Below are 16,594 nucleotides of genomic sequence, written 5' to 3' on the forward strand. Positions count from 1 at the left end.
AGCTACAAAACTGTATATTGATGTTTAAAGTTTCAATAAGAAATAATGCCAGATGTAAAATGGTGGTCTGATGAGCCCAAAAACATATGGTGCCCAGCTATGAAGAAATCACATTTACTTAAAGATTATTGCCACACACACACACACACACACACACACACACACACACACACACACACACACACACACACACACACACACACACACACACACACACACACACACACACACACACACACACACACACACACACACACACACACACACACACACACACACACACACACACACACACAAAATCAATGTCATGTTCTGCTGAAGTGAAACCGTTTAGGGGCGTCTAGAATTGAGTAACTAGTCCAAAGCGTGACATAGCATCACATTGTATTTCCTGTGTTTTTGTGCACTTGACACTATTTGTAAAGAGAGAGGCCGATTAGCCGAACTCTTTTGGAGCAGTTTGCTTGTGGTTTGAAAAAGGATTGGTGCCTATATTGACTCAATTAGGGCCAATGAAGGTGTGAGACAGCATTTGTTTTCCTGCAAGTCTCAACACCCCGGAGACCCTGAACTCTGCCAGGCCAAGAGAATAATTACAGGCTCATTTGGAGTTGGCACTGCTATCAAACAAGCACTAGGTGTAATTACTGTGCTGCGGTTAAGAGATCCAGAGTGTGCTTGTCTATTTCTCATATCTCCCTCTAATTCCCCCATGGAAAAAATAAATGTACGGGTAAAAGGTTGCTCTGTACAAACCACATTATTTTAATGGTCAAAAGAGACGTAGTACCGTGCTTGTTCCAGCAATGACACAAGACAAGACAATAGTAACTTTATGTATAATGACACTGTGTTTCCAGTTCACTTCAGAGCATCAATGGTTCAACAAATGAAAACTATAACTGATGACGTATACATCTGTTATGTATTTCTAAGGGATACATAGCCCTAATTATGATAATTTAGTATCCATATGATAAGTAGGAAAGGACTGTATAAAGGACTGTATAAACTAATAACCATCATTTTTAAACATACCCAATAGTATGGTAATACTAATAAATTGGTCAATTAGAGCTGTCTGGGCTAGGGTGACCATATTTGATTGACAAAAGGGGCCTGTATGCTCAAACTCAGAATGCAATATTTTGTTTTCAAGAGTGTTGCTGCGCATAAACGTCTGTAGCATTACAAATTAAATACAAAGAAAACCCTTACTATTAGATTACTTCCCATTATTTCCCATTCCAAGTGCATTTGTCCTATACTGTAGTATGTAATGCCAGCGCCGCTATGCTAAAGCCCCCTCAGGTACATTTTCAGTAATGGTGGGTAGATTTTGTTGAGCTGATCATTTTGAAAGTAGCTCTCACTTTTTAGCAAAAGGCCGATGCACACCTCAGAAGGCTAGTGACAGGTGCGTAGGGCAATAAAGCATACTTAAAAAGGTTATCTTTGAAAAACAAAGAAGGGTCCCGCACACTGCCAGAAACTTGCCAAAAATGTTGCTCTTTATTGGTCAACGTCCTGATGAAGGTCAAATAGACCGAAACGTTGACCAATAAAGAGCAACATTTTTGGCAAGTTTCTATCTTTTTTCAAAGATAACCTTTGAAAGTAGCTCTCACGTCATAAAAGTGTGGTCACCCCTGCTGTACACATTCATGTACACACACAGAACGGGCACCATAGGCATTTTGAACATGGAGGACAATTATAACTTTAAAACACACCTGTGACAGCATGTTCCAACAGAACAGAACATGATAAACGTAAACTGTACGTAAGAGAGCTGACAGCAGGGAAATTTGGTAGTGAATATTGAACATTTTGATATTTTAGTGCTCAACAGATATTTGTCGGTACTTGAGTGGGGACACCCAGATTGAAACTGTGCTGTACAGACCAATACTGCACTTGTAAATGTATACAAAATACAAGGACAACATAACTGACCAAAGGAATAAAGGCTGCCAGGTACCTCAAACAGTTGGTACAGTGACTGACCACACATGCTCCTTGTGAGTTGCAACTTGCGAGGACCTCAAATCAGACTCTCAGCATCATATAAATGTTTAAAAAAATCACACTCTCTCATTAGCAGGCAACAGTGCAGGACTCTCTCTCTCTCTGTTTCTGGCATAACAGCGCCCCTACTGGTAGTAATAGTCATACTGGTGCTCATTAACGTCACATACATAGGCGGACACATAGGTGAACCAACACATAGGTGAACACGGACATTGCTGTTCCTTGGAGTGGTTGCATGATTGCATCTCTCTCTCTCTCTCTCTCTCTCTCATTAGCAGGCAACAGTGCAGCACGTGCAGCACTATCTCTCTCTCTGTTTCTGGCACAACAGCGCCCCTACTGTTACTAATAGTCATACTGGTGCTCATTAACACATACATAGGCGGACACATAGGTGAACCAACACATAGGTGAACACGGACATTGCTGTTCCTTGGAGTGGTTGCACCACTCAAAAATCTAACTAATCTGTCACAATAAATCCTCTACCTGTGTCTATTGGGCTATTAACTGATACTTCTGTGATCACTCGATAGTACCAACACCTGGTGGTGCAGAGAGCTGCTTTCCAAGGAGCACTTTTTCTAGTTTTCTTTCATTTCACAGGCGGCATGGTTACGTTTGGGAACCCATGATCTAACACAATTTCATCCCAATGAGTCATCATAGCCAATGGACTATACACACCAGAGCCGGTACAGTCCTTTCATTCTCACTGTATTTTGTTCCTCCCTTTTAATGTTTCTCAGCTAAATGAACCCCCTGTCAATCAGTGATGTGAAATGGAACAGTGTACTACAATAAGCAGATTAGTATCAAATGGGTTAAGCTTATTAGACGTAAAACGACCCTGGCCCTTTAAACTTTACCTCACCTTCATCTGAATCCATGACAAATTCCACAACACAGCTTGCTATAATAGATCATGGGTCTTCAACAGGGGGTCCAGGACCCCTAGGAAGTCATCAGAGTTACTACAGAGGGGCCACAACATCTCTGTGTGAGAGGAACTTATTTTATTTAACTGCTTTAACCCTAGCATTCATATTCTGGGACTGGGAGGAACATTTGCATGCAAAATACCAGATCTACAAGCTCACAATGCGATGCATTGCTATCACACTTGTGTGAAGTGAGCGGTGCTCTTATCATCATACATCATCAAACATCACATTCCGTGATCATACGGTCAAACACTCAAACTGGCCATTCATTGTCAATGGCATTCGATGTTTTGTTAAAGGGGGGATGTCACGGCCCGAGATTAACATTGCTGATAAGGTACATCACGTGGTCTGAATGAAAACGATTTCAAACGGCACGTGACTATATCTCAGGCTCTGACGTGACCTAGCATCTAGGCAAGCTGAGTGGCTAGCGCACTAAAGGCTACTAGTTTTGAGGTAACCTTTTGCGCCATACTAGGTGAAAGTATCATAAAAAAATACATTTTTTCGCTCGGAAATCTTCGTTACAATGACATTGAGTTGACGTGTACGTTTTAGGGTAAACTGTTGCATAATCGCAATTTCGTGTGACGAGTTCCATGTTCTCCGTCCTCCCCCCGCTGACATGGCCTCAAACACGGCTAAGTGCTGAACAGGGCTCCGTGCTGGAGCCCTGGAGCTTCACAGGTTAGCGCCACAGCGCCGGGCTAACCTGAGCCCTCTCTCTCAAACACACCGATATGGGGGGGCGGTCTCTCTCTCTCTCACACACACGTCTTGCATCAGCGCTCTTCACCAAAAAACGAGGCAGAGGGCCTGACAGAAATGGTTATAAAACATTTTAGACTATAATGAGTAAAAGTCAAAGTATAACAGAGTTAACCAGAATACCTTAGAATGAATTTGACAGCACACAAGGAAGACAGCACACAAGCATATAACTTATAATTTTCCATCAGATATATTACCCATTATACCGGGAGAGAAGATGGTAGTCCGGACAGCGTTTCACAAAGATCTCTCACCATGTCCAAAATGAACATGGTTAATATAGCATATCGTAATCAATACACAGACAAACGTGTCGAACAACAAGGTCAAAAAACATATTTGTTTACAAACTACTTTTGGTCAAATTGTGCGATCCCGATCTGACGTCATAATCCAAGATGCTAATTTTAATAGCCTTATTACCTCCCGAGGGCCGTGTCATCCCCCCTTTAAGACAAATTATTGTTTGTGTTTACACAAACCCTCAAAGCTGGAGGCCCATAGGAGGGGATAGCGCCCCTCAAAAATTACGCAATTACTGTCGACCGCTACAAACTTTCAAATCTCAGCCTCTCTGTAAAACATTGAAATGAAATACTAAAGTCAGGTTATAACTGGCCGTCTATGGTGACGTAATTTTGATATGTTTCAATATTGGTTAGCTATAACAGGTAACGTATGTATAAGTTGTAGGTTGAAAAGTACTATACTCCTCTGCGTCATCAGTGCCCATACCCGAGGCGGGGGTTGGCGATAGGGCCTTTCTGTGTGGAGTTTGCATGTTCTCCCCGTGTCCCCTAGGGTAGATACCCTCACAAAAACATGCCGTAATCCTGGTCTCTAAAACTACCTCCCCCTGGCCAGCCGGGGCGCCTGATGGAGGGGAAAGGAACTGGTCGGAATAACGTGTCCCTTCCACGTGCTACGTCCGGCCGGGGAAACTCCCCTCTGTCAGGTGAAAAGAAGCAGCTTGGACTCCTCATGCATAGAAGGAGGCATGAGGTCAGTCCGCTGCCCCCCCAGCTTGCGCAAGTAATGAGGTAGAAACCGATAGCCATGGCCATGGACGGTCAACCACCTGACCACACTGATCTTCTGAACTAGGCCTACTCGGGAACCATGCAAATAGGGAATGCATGCCCTACCCTGTTGGGCAATACCTGTTGTACCCGTTGTAACCGACTCTCTGTCTGTGTCCCTTTTGTTCATATATATGGAGATCTCTATATCTGTTCCTTGTCCCTTTCATGCCCATATATGGATATCTCTATATCTGTCTGTCCTTGCGCATTATGTGGAGATCCCCGATGTTATCGGTGTATGGGCATTTATTATATTATGGGCATATGGGGGAGGTCGTCAGTTCTGGTCCTTGTGCAGTGGTAAACGTCTGTGGAGAATGTGTGGAGAATTTCTGAAGAGAGCAAACTGCGTCGGAACAGCAGGCTTCAGAATGCCACTGTGTAATCTGTACAGTATGTACAGAGATTCCCTGTATTCAGTCAAAGAGACCGCGATCCTTATAATACTGCTTGTGTGTGTGTGTGTGTGTGTGTGTGTGTGTGTGTGTGTGTTGCATAAAATGAAATATCACTTCCCATTATCACTGAATAGGAATGACTCAGGCAGTTGAAGAGTTGAAAAGTCACTCACTCATTCCTGCTCTGAACAAACAGGTGGTGGTTGGTGTGCTCAATCAAAAAAAAGAGTGCATAGCCCACACACATTCTCATCAAATTGTCCCACAGAGATCACATGATGCTAAGCAGGCCCTGTTTATCACACCACTCCAACCACAATAATACACAGGGATTTTGAGCCAATAATCACAATTCATCAGCATGCTACTGCCAGAGATATCAGCTTTTTAATCACAACTTGGGCAATTTTAACTCAATCAATTCCAGTTAGGAGTAAGACCAAGGTATAGCATTTTAGGGTTGTAATTGTAGTACCAGACTGTATGTAAGCATGTATACTGTATACTGTACACAGCGCAACCCAGCTCAGTCCAGTAATCAACACACAAACACACACAACATACACAACATTCACATGCATTTGAGTTGGCCTACCTATAGGTTCATAGAAGGAAAAAAAGGATTCCTCAGGGTATAACAGGACATTTTTGGGATGCAGATTTGTGTTCATTATTACTAAAGAATACTGCATTCTTTAACATTTTGACATCTTGATTCAAAAAATCTAATCAAATGCACCTCGAGTGGCATTATTAACTATACTTTGTGTTTTTTCTTTGGTAAATGTGTAAATCTAGAAAAACATAAAGGATTTCAGCCTGGCTGATCTACAAACTCACAACGTGTCACATGGAGATGCATTGTGAGTGAAGTTCTGTGACCATTATAATCATTGGATTTGAGTACGGTGAGAGCCTGCGACTGGGGCCTTTTCTGTACGCTTTGATTCACATCCTGTTTTCACTGATTGAAATGGAGTGCAAAACCAGTGTTCATATATTTGATGAAGCCTGAGTATTTAACATTTAAGGGCACTTTGTAGACCACAATAGACCATGACTCGTCAGTAATTCTGCATGCCATTTCGTTGCAACAAGAGAGTAACCATACTACTTAATCATGCCATTTTCCCTACATAGAAGTGGTCAAAAGCAAGCATGTTGTACAGTGTGCCTACACAGAAGCGCCGTGTTTCTTAATTTTACAGTAATTTACATCAGATCTGTGCTATTTTGGGTTCTTTCCAGAGTCTCTTAAGTGCTGTATACCTCTTTTATTTTTTGCTGACAACAGCGTTTTCAGAACAAGCCCTATAAAGCAAAACCGACTTGTTTCAGAAAGTGTCGCCATGCACAATATCCTGGGGCCCCTCCATGTAAACAATGCATTGAACCGCAGGTCAACAGGCTTGGCAGTGTGGTCGGGAGGTAGAGAGCTGCCACAGTCTGCCAGGCTCCCTCTCAGACCACAGCTCTGATTAAAAGGCCCGTTTAACTGCTAATCACCTCCTGAAGAGCCATTCATCTACAACACTGTAAAACAACTCGCATTAAACCGCCTGTTTACTGGTTCAAAACCATGGCAGTGGGATTTCACAATATTATATACTGTACTATATATACTGGGCGTCATGGCGACTAAACCAGATAGTACTGTTCGTACTTGAAGCACGTACAGATCTAATTACCTAATGGGACTAGTGGTGTACATCTGCACCACCTCTCTCCTGTAATATTTGTAATAATGCTGGAATTCAAATGCAAATCATATATAACGTCACCGTCTGGACGTGAAAATAGATGATCTACACGTTGTGAATTTGTAGATCTGCTATTTTCACTCTTGTACGGCAAAGATAATCTGCTTAGCGATATATATTTGTTGCGACCGAAAGTCGCAATTACTACAAAAACGTGCAATTCCCATCAGTGAATCACTCAAAATCCCCATACATGGGAAAGCCCCCATATATGGTGCCCAGGTCTCGTGACATCACTGTGACATCTGGGGCTGTATTTTGCGTGTTTCAAGTACCAGGTCTTATTACTTAACTTGAGTAAACTAAAGACCTGGAGGCGTGATCAATGCCATTTGGCTATTCTGAGTGGCCAAAGAGCATTGATCACGCCTCCAGGTCTTTAGTCAAGTTAAGTAATAAGACCTGGTTCTTAAGACACGCAAAATACAGCCCCAATCTGCTGTCGCAATTAAATCCATATGGAAGCCCATTATGGAATGTCAGAACAGGTTCTGACATTCTATATGTTGATCCTTCACCATCCGTCCTTCCTCTTTGATGTCTCCCTTTTGACTGATACCTGTCCATTCAAATTCTAGACGGGCCTGCCCCAAAGTTATTAGTGCAGCCGCTCCCGAAAACTAGAGTTCTCAACAGGCCCGGAAATTAAGGCCCGGGCCTTCATCAAACGCTGTACACTCAAGAGAATGTCCCCGCTACCACCCAAAGATCTCCATATATGGAGCTGACCTGTTCTGACATTCCATATGTTGATCTGACCTCATCAAACCATGTACACTCAAGACATGCTCCTTATATGTTGATCTCACCCCCCGTGCCAAAGTGGTGAAAGTGCCAGCGCTCGCCCAGCAGTCTGCCTTCAACAAGGCGGATGCGTGCATGCACGCACGCACGCTGGTATGTATGCATTTAATGTTCTTTTTTGTCACGTCAACTGTATTATGTGGTGCAGATGAGGCTGCTGTGTTGCGAGGCACATTTAAGTGATAACTGATAAAGTAATGCTGTATCAGATTACTATGTTGATGCAAATGCATCGCATAATGGCATTACTTTGTTAGAAATAGTTTGCGCAGTGCTCAAACAATAGTGAAGTTAGTCTATCATATTTAATCCAAGCTGGGAAAGGTGACCATTTTTTAAAACAGGCTGGGAAAACCCAGCTGTGCCATTTCTGTTGTTCATGAACCTTAAGAAAGCAATTAGTTTGAAAGCGCACCTTGTCATCAAACTTGTCCAAAATGACAGGCTGCAGGTACAGGTGAAACAGGTATGATTATAGGTATGTTAGTATGTGCTAGGTGAGGCGGCTCACACCTAATGAGGAAGATAATCACCTGGCTGACCAAGGCTAGGGCAAGGTAAAAACAACACCGCTTTCAACGTTTAGCAACCTGTTGGAACACTCAATACCAATTAAGGATATAGCAAGTTATATTCCGTGGTTAAATAAATATCTTCTGAAAGTGTTATAAATACAGTGTATGGGGTCAGTGTTAGGCTAACACTGCAAGCACTTTTTCAGCTTGTGTTGTTCTGATTAAGCAACAGTTGTGTTATGATCAGTGAGCTACAGGGTATCAAGGGTAAAGCAACTGGCCTCCAAACCAGAGGCAATGAAGCCAATCAATGAAAACAACCTGAAACTGCACAATAATTAACAAACTAAATTGTCCATGGTATAACAGCAATTATTTTACACTATAGCCACATGTTGTACCCAAGTTGTTAATACAAAAACCAGGGAGCTTCAAACCTCTGGAGAACCTTAGTGAACTTTTAGGCCAACAGAAATTATGTTTACCGATATATATGTTAGCTTCTCACAATTGGAAGATCTCGACTTTGCAGATGACTTGGCAGTTGCAAGAGAAAAATCGTCTGAACACTTTTGCAAAGCAAGTAGGTCTGAAGATCAACCAGAAGAAGACAGAACTGATGGTGCTCAACATCCCAAACCCCACACCAGTACACATAGAAGGAATAAACCACCCACAATAGAACATTTCACATACTTAGGCAGTGTAGTAAGTCATGATGGAGGCGCAGGTAGCGACATCACAAGCAGGATCAGCAAGGCCAGAAACACCTTACAGAGGCTTAACAACGTCTGGAAGTCGGCACAGTACAGCACCAACACCAACACCAAACTTAGACTGTACCAGAGCTGTGTCCTGTCTACCCTGCTATACGGTTCTGAATGTTGGAGAACGACAGAAAATGATCTACACAAACTGTCAACCTTCCACAACGCGTCTTCACAGTGCCCATACCCGAAGGCGGGGTTGGCATGTTCTCCCCGTGTCCCCTAGGGTAGGTACCCTCACAAAAAACATGCAGTAATCCTGGTCACTAAACTGCCTCCCCTTGGCCAGCCGAGGGCGCCTGATGGAGGGAAAAGGAACTGGTTGGAATAACGTGTTCCTTCCACGCTACATCCAACCAGGGAAACTCCCCCCTGTCAGGTGTAAAGGAGCAACTTGGACACTCAGGCATTCAAGTCTGTTGCTCTCCCCTTGTCCCCCATATATGTGGACTAGGTTGGTGGAGGGTGTGTAGAGCCCAGGATCACATTAGATGATTGACACAGGGGTGAAAAATGGGTTACAAAAATATATATATAAAAAAAAGACCCTGCATCACACCTGGGGATCTATAAAGACGCTGGCCCAGGACAGACTGAAGTGGGGATCCTTTGTTGCTGCCCTACATGCCAGCCGGCATAAAGGGCAGTAAGTAAGTAAGTAATGTCTTTAGTATCTAGCAGAATGCCTAGAGGCAATAACTCAATTCCTCTTGACTTGGTTTTGTTCCAGTTTTTTGTTGTTACTATAAAATCTACTACTGAAAATAACTGTTATGTAATATAATTAAGCAATATTACACTCGAGCTGGGTATTCTTTATAGTCATTAATGCACGCCTAAAGGTATCGCAGAAGTGCATTAATGACACCCTCGAGTGTAATATTGCAATTATACAACAGTTACCCTTAAAACAAAATAACAAAAATAATATGTATTGCCAGATGTAGCCACTATGACCACAATTGTCCCAAGAAACTAGCTAGCCTAGCCACGAGTCTGCTGCGCTCTGGGAGAAAAGTACGGCTGAATTCTTTGTTTTGATTAGCCGTTCCAATATTGTGGTTAAAGTTTGGCTAGAAAGCCGTTTCAACCAATCAGATTGCTTCCTCGAAATTAACTGTTGTATAATGTAGATTAAGGAGACCTCGACACATCATGGATTATCTGTGAGCAACATATACTTATTTCATATTGGAACTGAGATTAACTTTGGCTAAATGAAGTTACTTTCATTGTATGGCAATATTGTTTTATTTACACTATGCTACTACCCTCAGCACACTTCCAATGTGTGCAATAATTAATATATATGTATTTAACTACATGCATAGCTATGCCAGAATCCACAGTTTACTGTACATTGTATCTATACAATCTATAATTTTTTTGTTTGTTGTTGTAAACGGAGCTATTGAGTTACGAAACTCCCATAGACTAGCATTGTAAACAAAGAATATTCATTATATTAAATATTCAGTCATTTATTGCCAAAACCAATTTACATGGAATTTGTTTCAGTGTGCTCAGAGATAACAAAAAGAACAGGACAGAACAATGAGGAAGTAACGCTTAACATGGGTTGAAAAATAGTTCCAAACACTACTCTATAGTTCCATGTTGAATCCTCATGGGATCAATGGGTAATATTGGGTATTGATGAAGAACGTGCAAATCTCATGAATCTCTTTTTTCAGCGAGTCTGGTTGTAAATAACAGAAATGTTTCTAAACTGTTGCTTAGTGTACTGCACCAACCTCACGAATACAAATGCCATGCATAGGAAAACATACTGTACTGTAGTAGAAATAAGTCTGATTCTTCATAAAGATAGTCACAGAAGGAGAGGGGGGGGGGCATGACCATCATGTAGTAAGAGAAGATACATGATAATCTGTCTGTAGAAAGAAAAGATAGTCTATCTAGAGTGTAACCAAATGACAACCACCACAAGAAGTGTTGATAACAAAAGAGATGGTGCCCTCTGATGGACATAGATGGGAGGTTATTTTTTTTTCTCTTTCTCCAGAAAAAGGTAAGTCTTATTTTGTACGCAAACACTGAAAATCTTCATTTCTGTCCATGACATCAACAATGGTATCAACTATGTTGATTAAGAACAACGATTTGAAAATGTGTGTATAAATATATTGTGGACTCTGGTCCTAACACCATAACAACAATCACAGCTTTTGTTTAGTGTACAGACACATGGCCTACAATCAAGCAATTATTTGTGAGGTCTAAGCTGTGCGTGCTGGGCAAACCAAAACAAGAATAAACTTAACCCAAGCACTAATGTTAAATAATGTACTCCGTAACTTCATCCATCCTCATAAGGACAGGTAGAAATGAGGATGCGTTATCCACAGCAAGTCAGTCATTAAATCGGGTTACTGGCCTGCTTCAGCGAGGTCAGTCGCGCCCTGATACACCTGTTCTCCTGTAGCACCTTAGAGATGGTTTGAAGAACGGCAAGCTTGGCCTGTCCAAGATATGAGATGGAGAGATTGGGAGAGAGAGGGACAGAGAGGTATCGTTGGTACAGTAAACATATAATAAGAACAACAACAAGCTTTATTTATAGGGCACTTATCCAACATATAATTAACAAAATGTCTGTCTGTCTGTAAAACTGTCGCTGCTGGCTGGACCAATCGCTCTGAATTTTCACACAGGCATTGACCATTATGGAGGTCTTAAGGAGGTTGCACACTGGACATGTGTTTCGGAAAACCGACGGAGAAACGCAGCGAAAACGCGCTCGGTGTGTGGGGACCTTTAGCGAAGCCCTTTTTTCAATTTAACAAATGTAACACTGTTAAATGTATTAGTGAATTCAAATTTCCCATCGACTTATATGGGAAAATGTGAAAACTCACATTCAAGTATTTTTCTCTCAGAAACCGCAAGGGCTACAGTTACAACACTTGGAGGGGAGGTGGATCATCCTATTTTGTTACAGAAACATATTGGCTTGGATGAACTTCTCCATCAAATGGTTCTCAAATTACCTTTCAGGGAGAACACAGGCAGTTGTTGCGGATGGTTCTAAATCCAACTGCCTTGCAATTAGTAAAGGTGTAAGTAAAGGTCCATACTGGGTTAATTTTCTTTATATATTAATAATATGATTACTCCCTCACTGCACTGTGATGTTCACTACTATGCGGACAACACCACTTTATATAGCATAGGCACACCAATTGAACTGGCCATTGCAAACCTGCAGACTGCATTTGACATGTTCCAATTGTCTCTCTAACAACCCATAAGCTGATCCTTAACTCAAGCAAAACTAAATGTACGCTTTTTACAAGGTCCCCCATGAACCCTCTCATAGGTATTCAGACATCTAAAGTTGAACAAATCGAGTTTGTCACCTCCTATAAATATCTGGTTAGATGTAAAGCTCTGTGGAACATCTAACAAAGAAACTAAAGAGAAAATGTGGGTTTCCTTTATAGAAACAAGGCATGTTTCTCTTTCTCTAACAGAACAAAACATTGTTCAAGCTATAGTTATGTCTGTTTTTGATTATGGAGACGTGCTATACATGCTTACTTCATTATCCGTATTGAAGCTTATTTTCGATGCGAGGAAAACTTAAGGGTAGGCTACCACCACGGCACTGCTTACAGTACAGCGGCTGACCGGCAACAATTGCATGTTCTACCTGTGTCCCCTAGGGTAGGTACCCTCACAAAAACATGCAGTAATCCTGGTCTCTAAACTACCTCCCCCTGGCCAGCCGGGGCGCCTGATGGAGGAGAAAGGAACTGGTCGGAATAACGTGTTCCTTCCATGCACTCTCCCCTGTCAGGTGAAAAGAAGCAGCTTGGACTCCTTATGCATAGAAGGAAGCATGAGGTCAGTCCGCTGCCCCCCCCCCAGGTTGGCAGAGGAAGTGTAGCGCCCAGGATTACATTAGATAATTGACACTGGGTGAAAAAATGGGCTACAAAATTGTGGGATAAAAATGTATACAAAATTAAAAAAAGAAATACAATACATACATCAATAATATGATCTATTAAATCACATTACCCACACTGTACATAATTTGGTGTTCATATATTCGAACAGGTATTAAAGGTATATTCAGTGATTTCACTTAATTCAAATATCACTTATTTTTTGTTTTGTTGTGACAATCCTCCCTACTATAGAGTGTGCTGGCCATATAAGGAGTTCCTCCCTGTCCCCAGTTAACCCCTGGGGGTCAAAAAACCTTAGGTTTCGTTTTTGACTCTCTATCCTCATTGGACGAAAGGCTGGGTCCCACAGCCAAAAACGAAACCTAAGGTTTTTTGAGTGAAATCACTGAATATACCTTTAAAGGACTAGTCAAAACAAATTTACTAGAGATTAGCATACCGAACACCTGCTGTACATCGCACCGCCGATCCGACCATTATGTCCGAGCCATAGTGTCGGGGCTTTGTCAGAGTACCCGTTGTGCCTGTCTGTGTGTGTCCGTTTTGACTTGGGCTTTGACTTTTTACAGGGGCCAGTTCCGAATTGCAGCCACCTGTCAGTGATCTTTTGCGGTGTAGTGTATCTTGTAGGCCCATTGCACATCGCTGTACTCTATCCTCTACCCTGAGCCATCCCACCCTGGCAAAATGAGTTAGTGACTTAACAGTAGATGTAAGGTAAGGCCAAGCAGTAGCAGTAGCCGGCCCGCCTGTCGGCCAGTCCCCCCTTAAGACAATTTAAATACAGGATAGGATACTTTAAATAAAATGTGAAAAAAATTAAATAAGAATGAACAATAGAATTTCAATATCTAAATGACATAAAAAGGGCCTTCAACAAAACAAAAGCAAGCAATAAAGCAAACAATGTATGATGTACATGCGAATGATGCGACTGTATGTGTGTACCTTTTCGTGTTTCATTTTGTTTGATGGCGTGTCGCTGCTTCCCTGGGAGAACGTGTAGACATCATCAACCAGAGAGGTCGAACTGGAACCTGGAAATACAAGATGATTGATGCGTTTCAACTCTGGAGCATGAATATGTGGAGGTAACTCATATTAGGCAGTAGACTGCAATGGCCAGCCATACTGCCTCAGAGCCTTATAAAGCTGTTCTGATGGCTGCATTGGCCAGTGCCATGCAGCGTTTTCACCGTTCATACCATCAGACACCATCAGAGCTTCAGATGAACTGTACAGCAACACTGAGTTGGAAAATTCTATACTTTTGTTTTATTATTTTCTGTTCTGGCAACTGCTCACCTGTCATAGTTACACCACATGCATGCAAATGTTTGCTCGAATAAATCTGATCTGGGCACCTTACTATATAGGCAATTCCTATGTATTGTCTATAGACATCATAAATCCATATTTAGTGTCTATCCACACTTTTCATGGGCTGTGTGTGCTCCAGTTCCTGTTGATTTCATTGGATATCATTGGTCATCTGACCAGTTTCATTGGCTTTCATTGGATCAAATCGACAGGAACTGGAGCACACACAGCCCAGGAAAAGTGTGGATAATGTTCACAGGTTACTAAGTCTATTGTGTACTTCTTGTAATATATCAAGCTATGTCAGTAAGCCACTGGTCACAAGGTTCTGTTTAATAAAAAATAAAAAAATAATTCAAAATAAAAGTAAACTGATATTTTAAAAATAAGACAATCTTGGTAACACTTGATAACTTGGTAATTTGAGAGACAACTTGTTGTGAGTGTGACTGAGATGGGCATTGGGCATGTTTTGTTTTGGGGGGGGGGGGGGTTTGGGGGGGGGGGGGGGGTCAACTAGATCAACTATGATCTAGTAGCCTGCCTACATGCAGTTTGTAAATGTTGACACATGGAATTATAAATCTCCTGTTTTTTTTTTGTCATCATTGAATGACTGATATATTGACTGAAACAAAGAGAAGATTTATAGGGTAACAAAGAGCGACCTCTGCAGTCAGTTAGTCACATAGCTAGCTTGATAGGTCATCAATTCTGGTGGAGCACCACCAGGCAGCCACCACAGACTGTAAACTTGTCTAATCATCACTCACCCTGGCTGGAGCTGGACTGTGAAGTATTCTGTGACTGTGGTCCCGCTCCTCCGCCTCGACAGACAGACATCGTCTTCTTCTTCTCCCTTGTTGTCAGCACCGGACTTTTTTGTGTTTTGTCGTCATTTTTCCTTTTCTTGGGCGGTGGCTGAGTCGTTTTGACCCTTTGGTTTGACGAGCCTTTTCTAACTTCACCTTCACTTTGAGTTTGAAACTTCTCCGTCATTGTGACTTTCCTATATTTGCCGGTTGATGGCGGCAGTTCGATGACATACTCTTTGACAGGTGTACGGCAACTTTGGGACCCAAACCGTGGCACAAAAACCGCTTTGAGCTTAAGTTTGGAGTTAGACATTTTCTTCCCGTTGTACTGGTTGTCTTTTATTTTCAATGTCAATATCTGTTTCTTCTTTCTCATACAGCTGGAGCTGGTCCTTCTTGATTTTAGCTGCTAGGTGCTGACATGGGTGCTGCTGATGATTGATTGACGGAGGCAAATGAAAGCAGATCCCATCGCCTGGAGGGAAGACCATGCACGTGCGCAGTGATTTGCTGTAGTTTGACATGGATGACACCTGATTGGTGACCTTGCGTTGCTAGGGAACAGCTAGCTTGGGTCCACGTTATTTCCTTAATACTGAGTGATATTCACCAGAATGTTTATGTTGTAAAGTTAGCCTCAGATTTAGACTCTCGTAGATGTCGGAACTTCCGACAGAATCGGCCACAAACGGAATTCCACAGAGCCATAGATGGCTCATTGCACAAGCAAGCACCCAGGCCTCTCATCAGAATAAGCACCTTATATTTTGCATTTGTGTATGTTCGGAGAATCGGAGGCCTAGATAGGTCCCCAAATGGAAAACCCCCTTTAGAAAATGACCCTGGCTGTAGGCATTCTTGAGGAAAAGTACTTACTTATTTATTATAAATCCAGCGTGGTAGGATGGTGTCTGTCTCACCCATTGTCGTGCTATGTGATTTGATTGTGCAGCCTTTTATGGCAATAACCGACTTGTGTTTTTTTTCCTCGTCCAGATAGGGCTAGATAGTGCAGAGTGGATAAGATTATGGGGAGGGTCGGCCTGGGCCGTGGCTCAGTGGTCCATCCTGGGCCGTGGCTCAGTGGTCCTGGGCCGTGGCTCAGTGGTCCTGGGCCGTGGCTCAGTGGTCCTGGGCCGTGGCTCAGTGGTCCTGGGCCGTGGCTCAGTGGTCCTGGGCCGTGGCTCAGTGGTCCAGGCACCTTGGCTGGTAATCCAGTCTGGCAGTTCGACTCCCGATCCCACGGCCTTTACTGAATGTCACCCCCCCATCTCTCTCCCCATTTCCTGTCAGCCTACTGTCTATCCCTCCATAAAAATATTAAATAAAGGTGAAAGCCACAAAAAGAAAATTAACCTGACTCCGCCAGATGAGGCAGTAGAGTCCCCATCTGGCGAACATCATTTTCTGTTCATATAATACGTGTGTGCGTGTGCGTGTAGCCAGCCA

At 42.4% G+C, this 16,594-nt stretch overlaps 1 protein-coding gene across 1 annotated transcript; it reads right to left on the reverse strand.

Moving 5' to 3' along the window:
- Positions 1-11,431: 11,431 nt before the first annotated feature.
- LOC310873898 (uncharacterized protein) lies at positions 11,432-15,454 on the reverse strand. The gene is made up of 3 exons (XM_083786471.1): positions 15,104-15,454; positions 13,959-14,047; positions 11,432-11,557 (listed from the first exon to the last, which is right to left on the reverse strand). Exons 1-3 carry the CDS (start codon positions 15,327-15,329, stop codon positions 11,456-11,458), a joined length of 417 nt encoding a protein of 138 aa, XP_083642597.1. The 5' UTR covers positions 15,330-15,454; the 3' UTR covers positions 11,432-11,455.
- Positions 15,455-16,594: the final 1,140 nt, after the last annotated feature.

The sequence above is a fragment of the Protomyctophum parallelum genome (assembly GCF_964188405.1).
Source record: "Protomyctophum parallelum genome assembly, chromosome: 16".
NCBI classification, from domain to species: domain Eukaryota; kingdom Metazoa; phylum Chordata; class Actinopteri; order Myctophiformes; family Myctophidae; genus Protomyctophum; species Protomyctophum parallelum.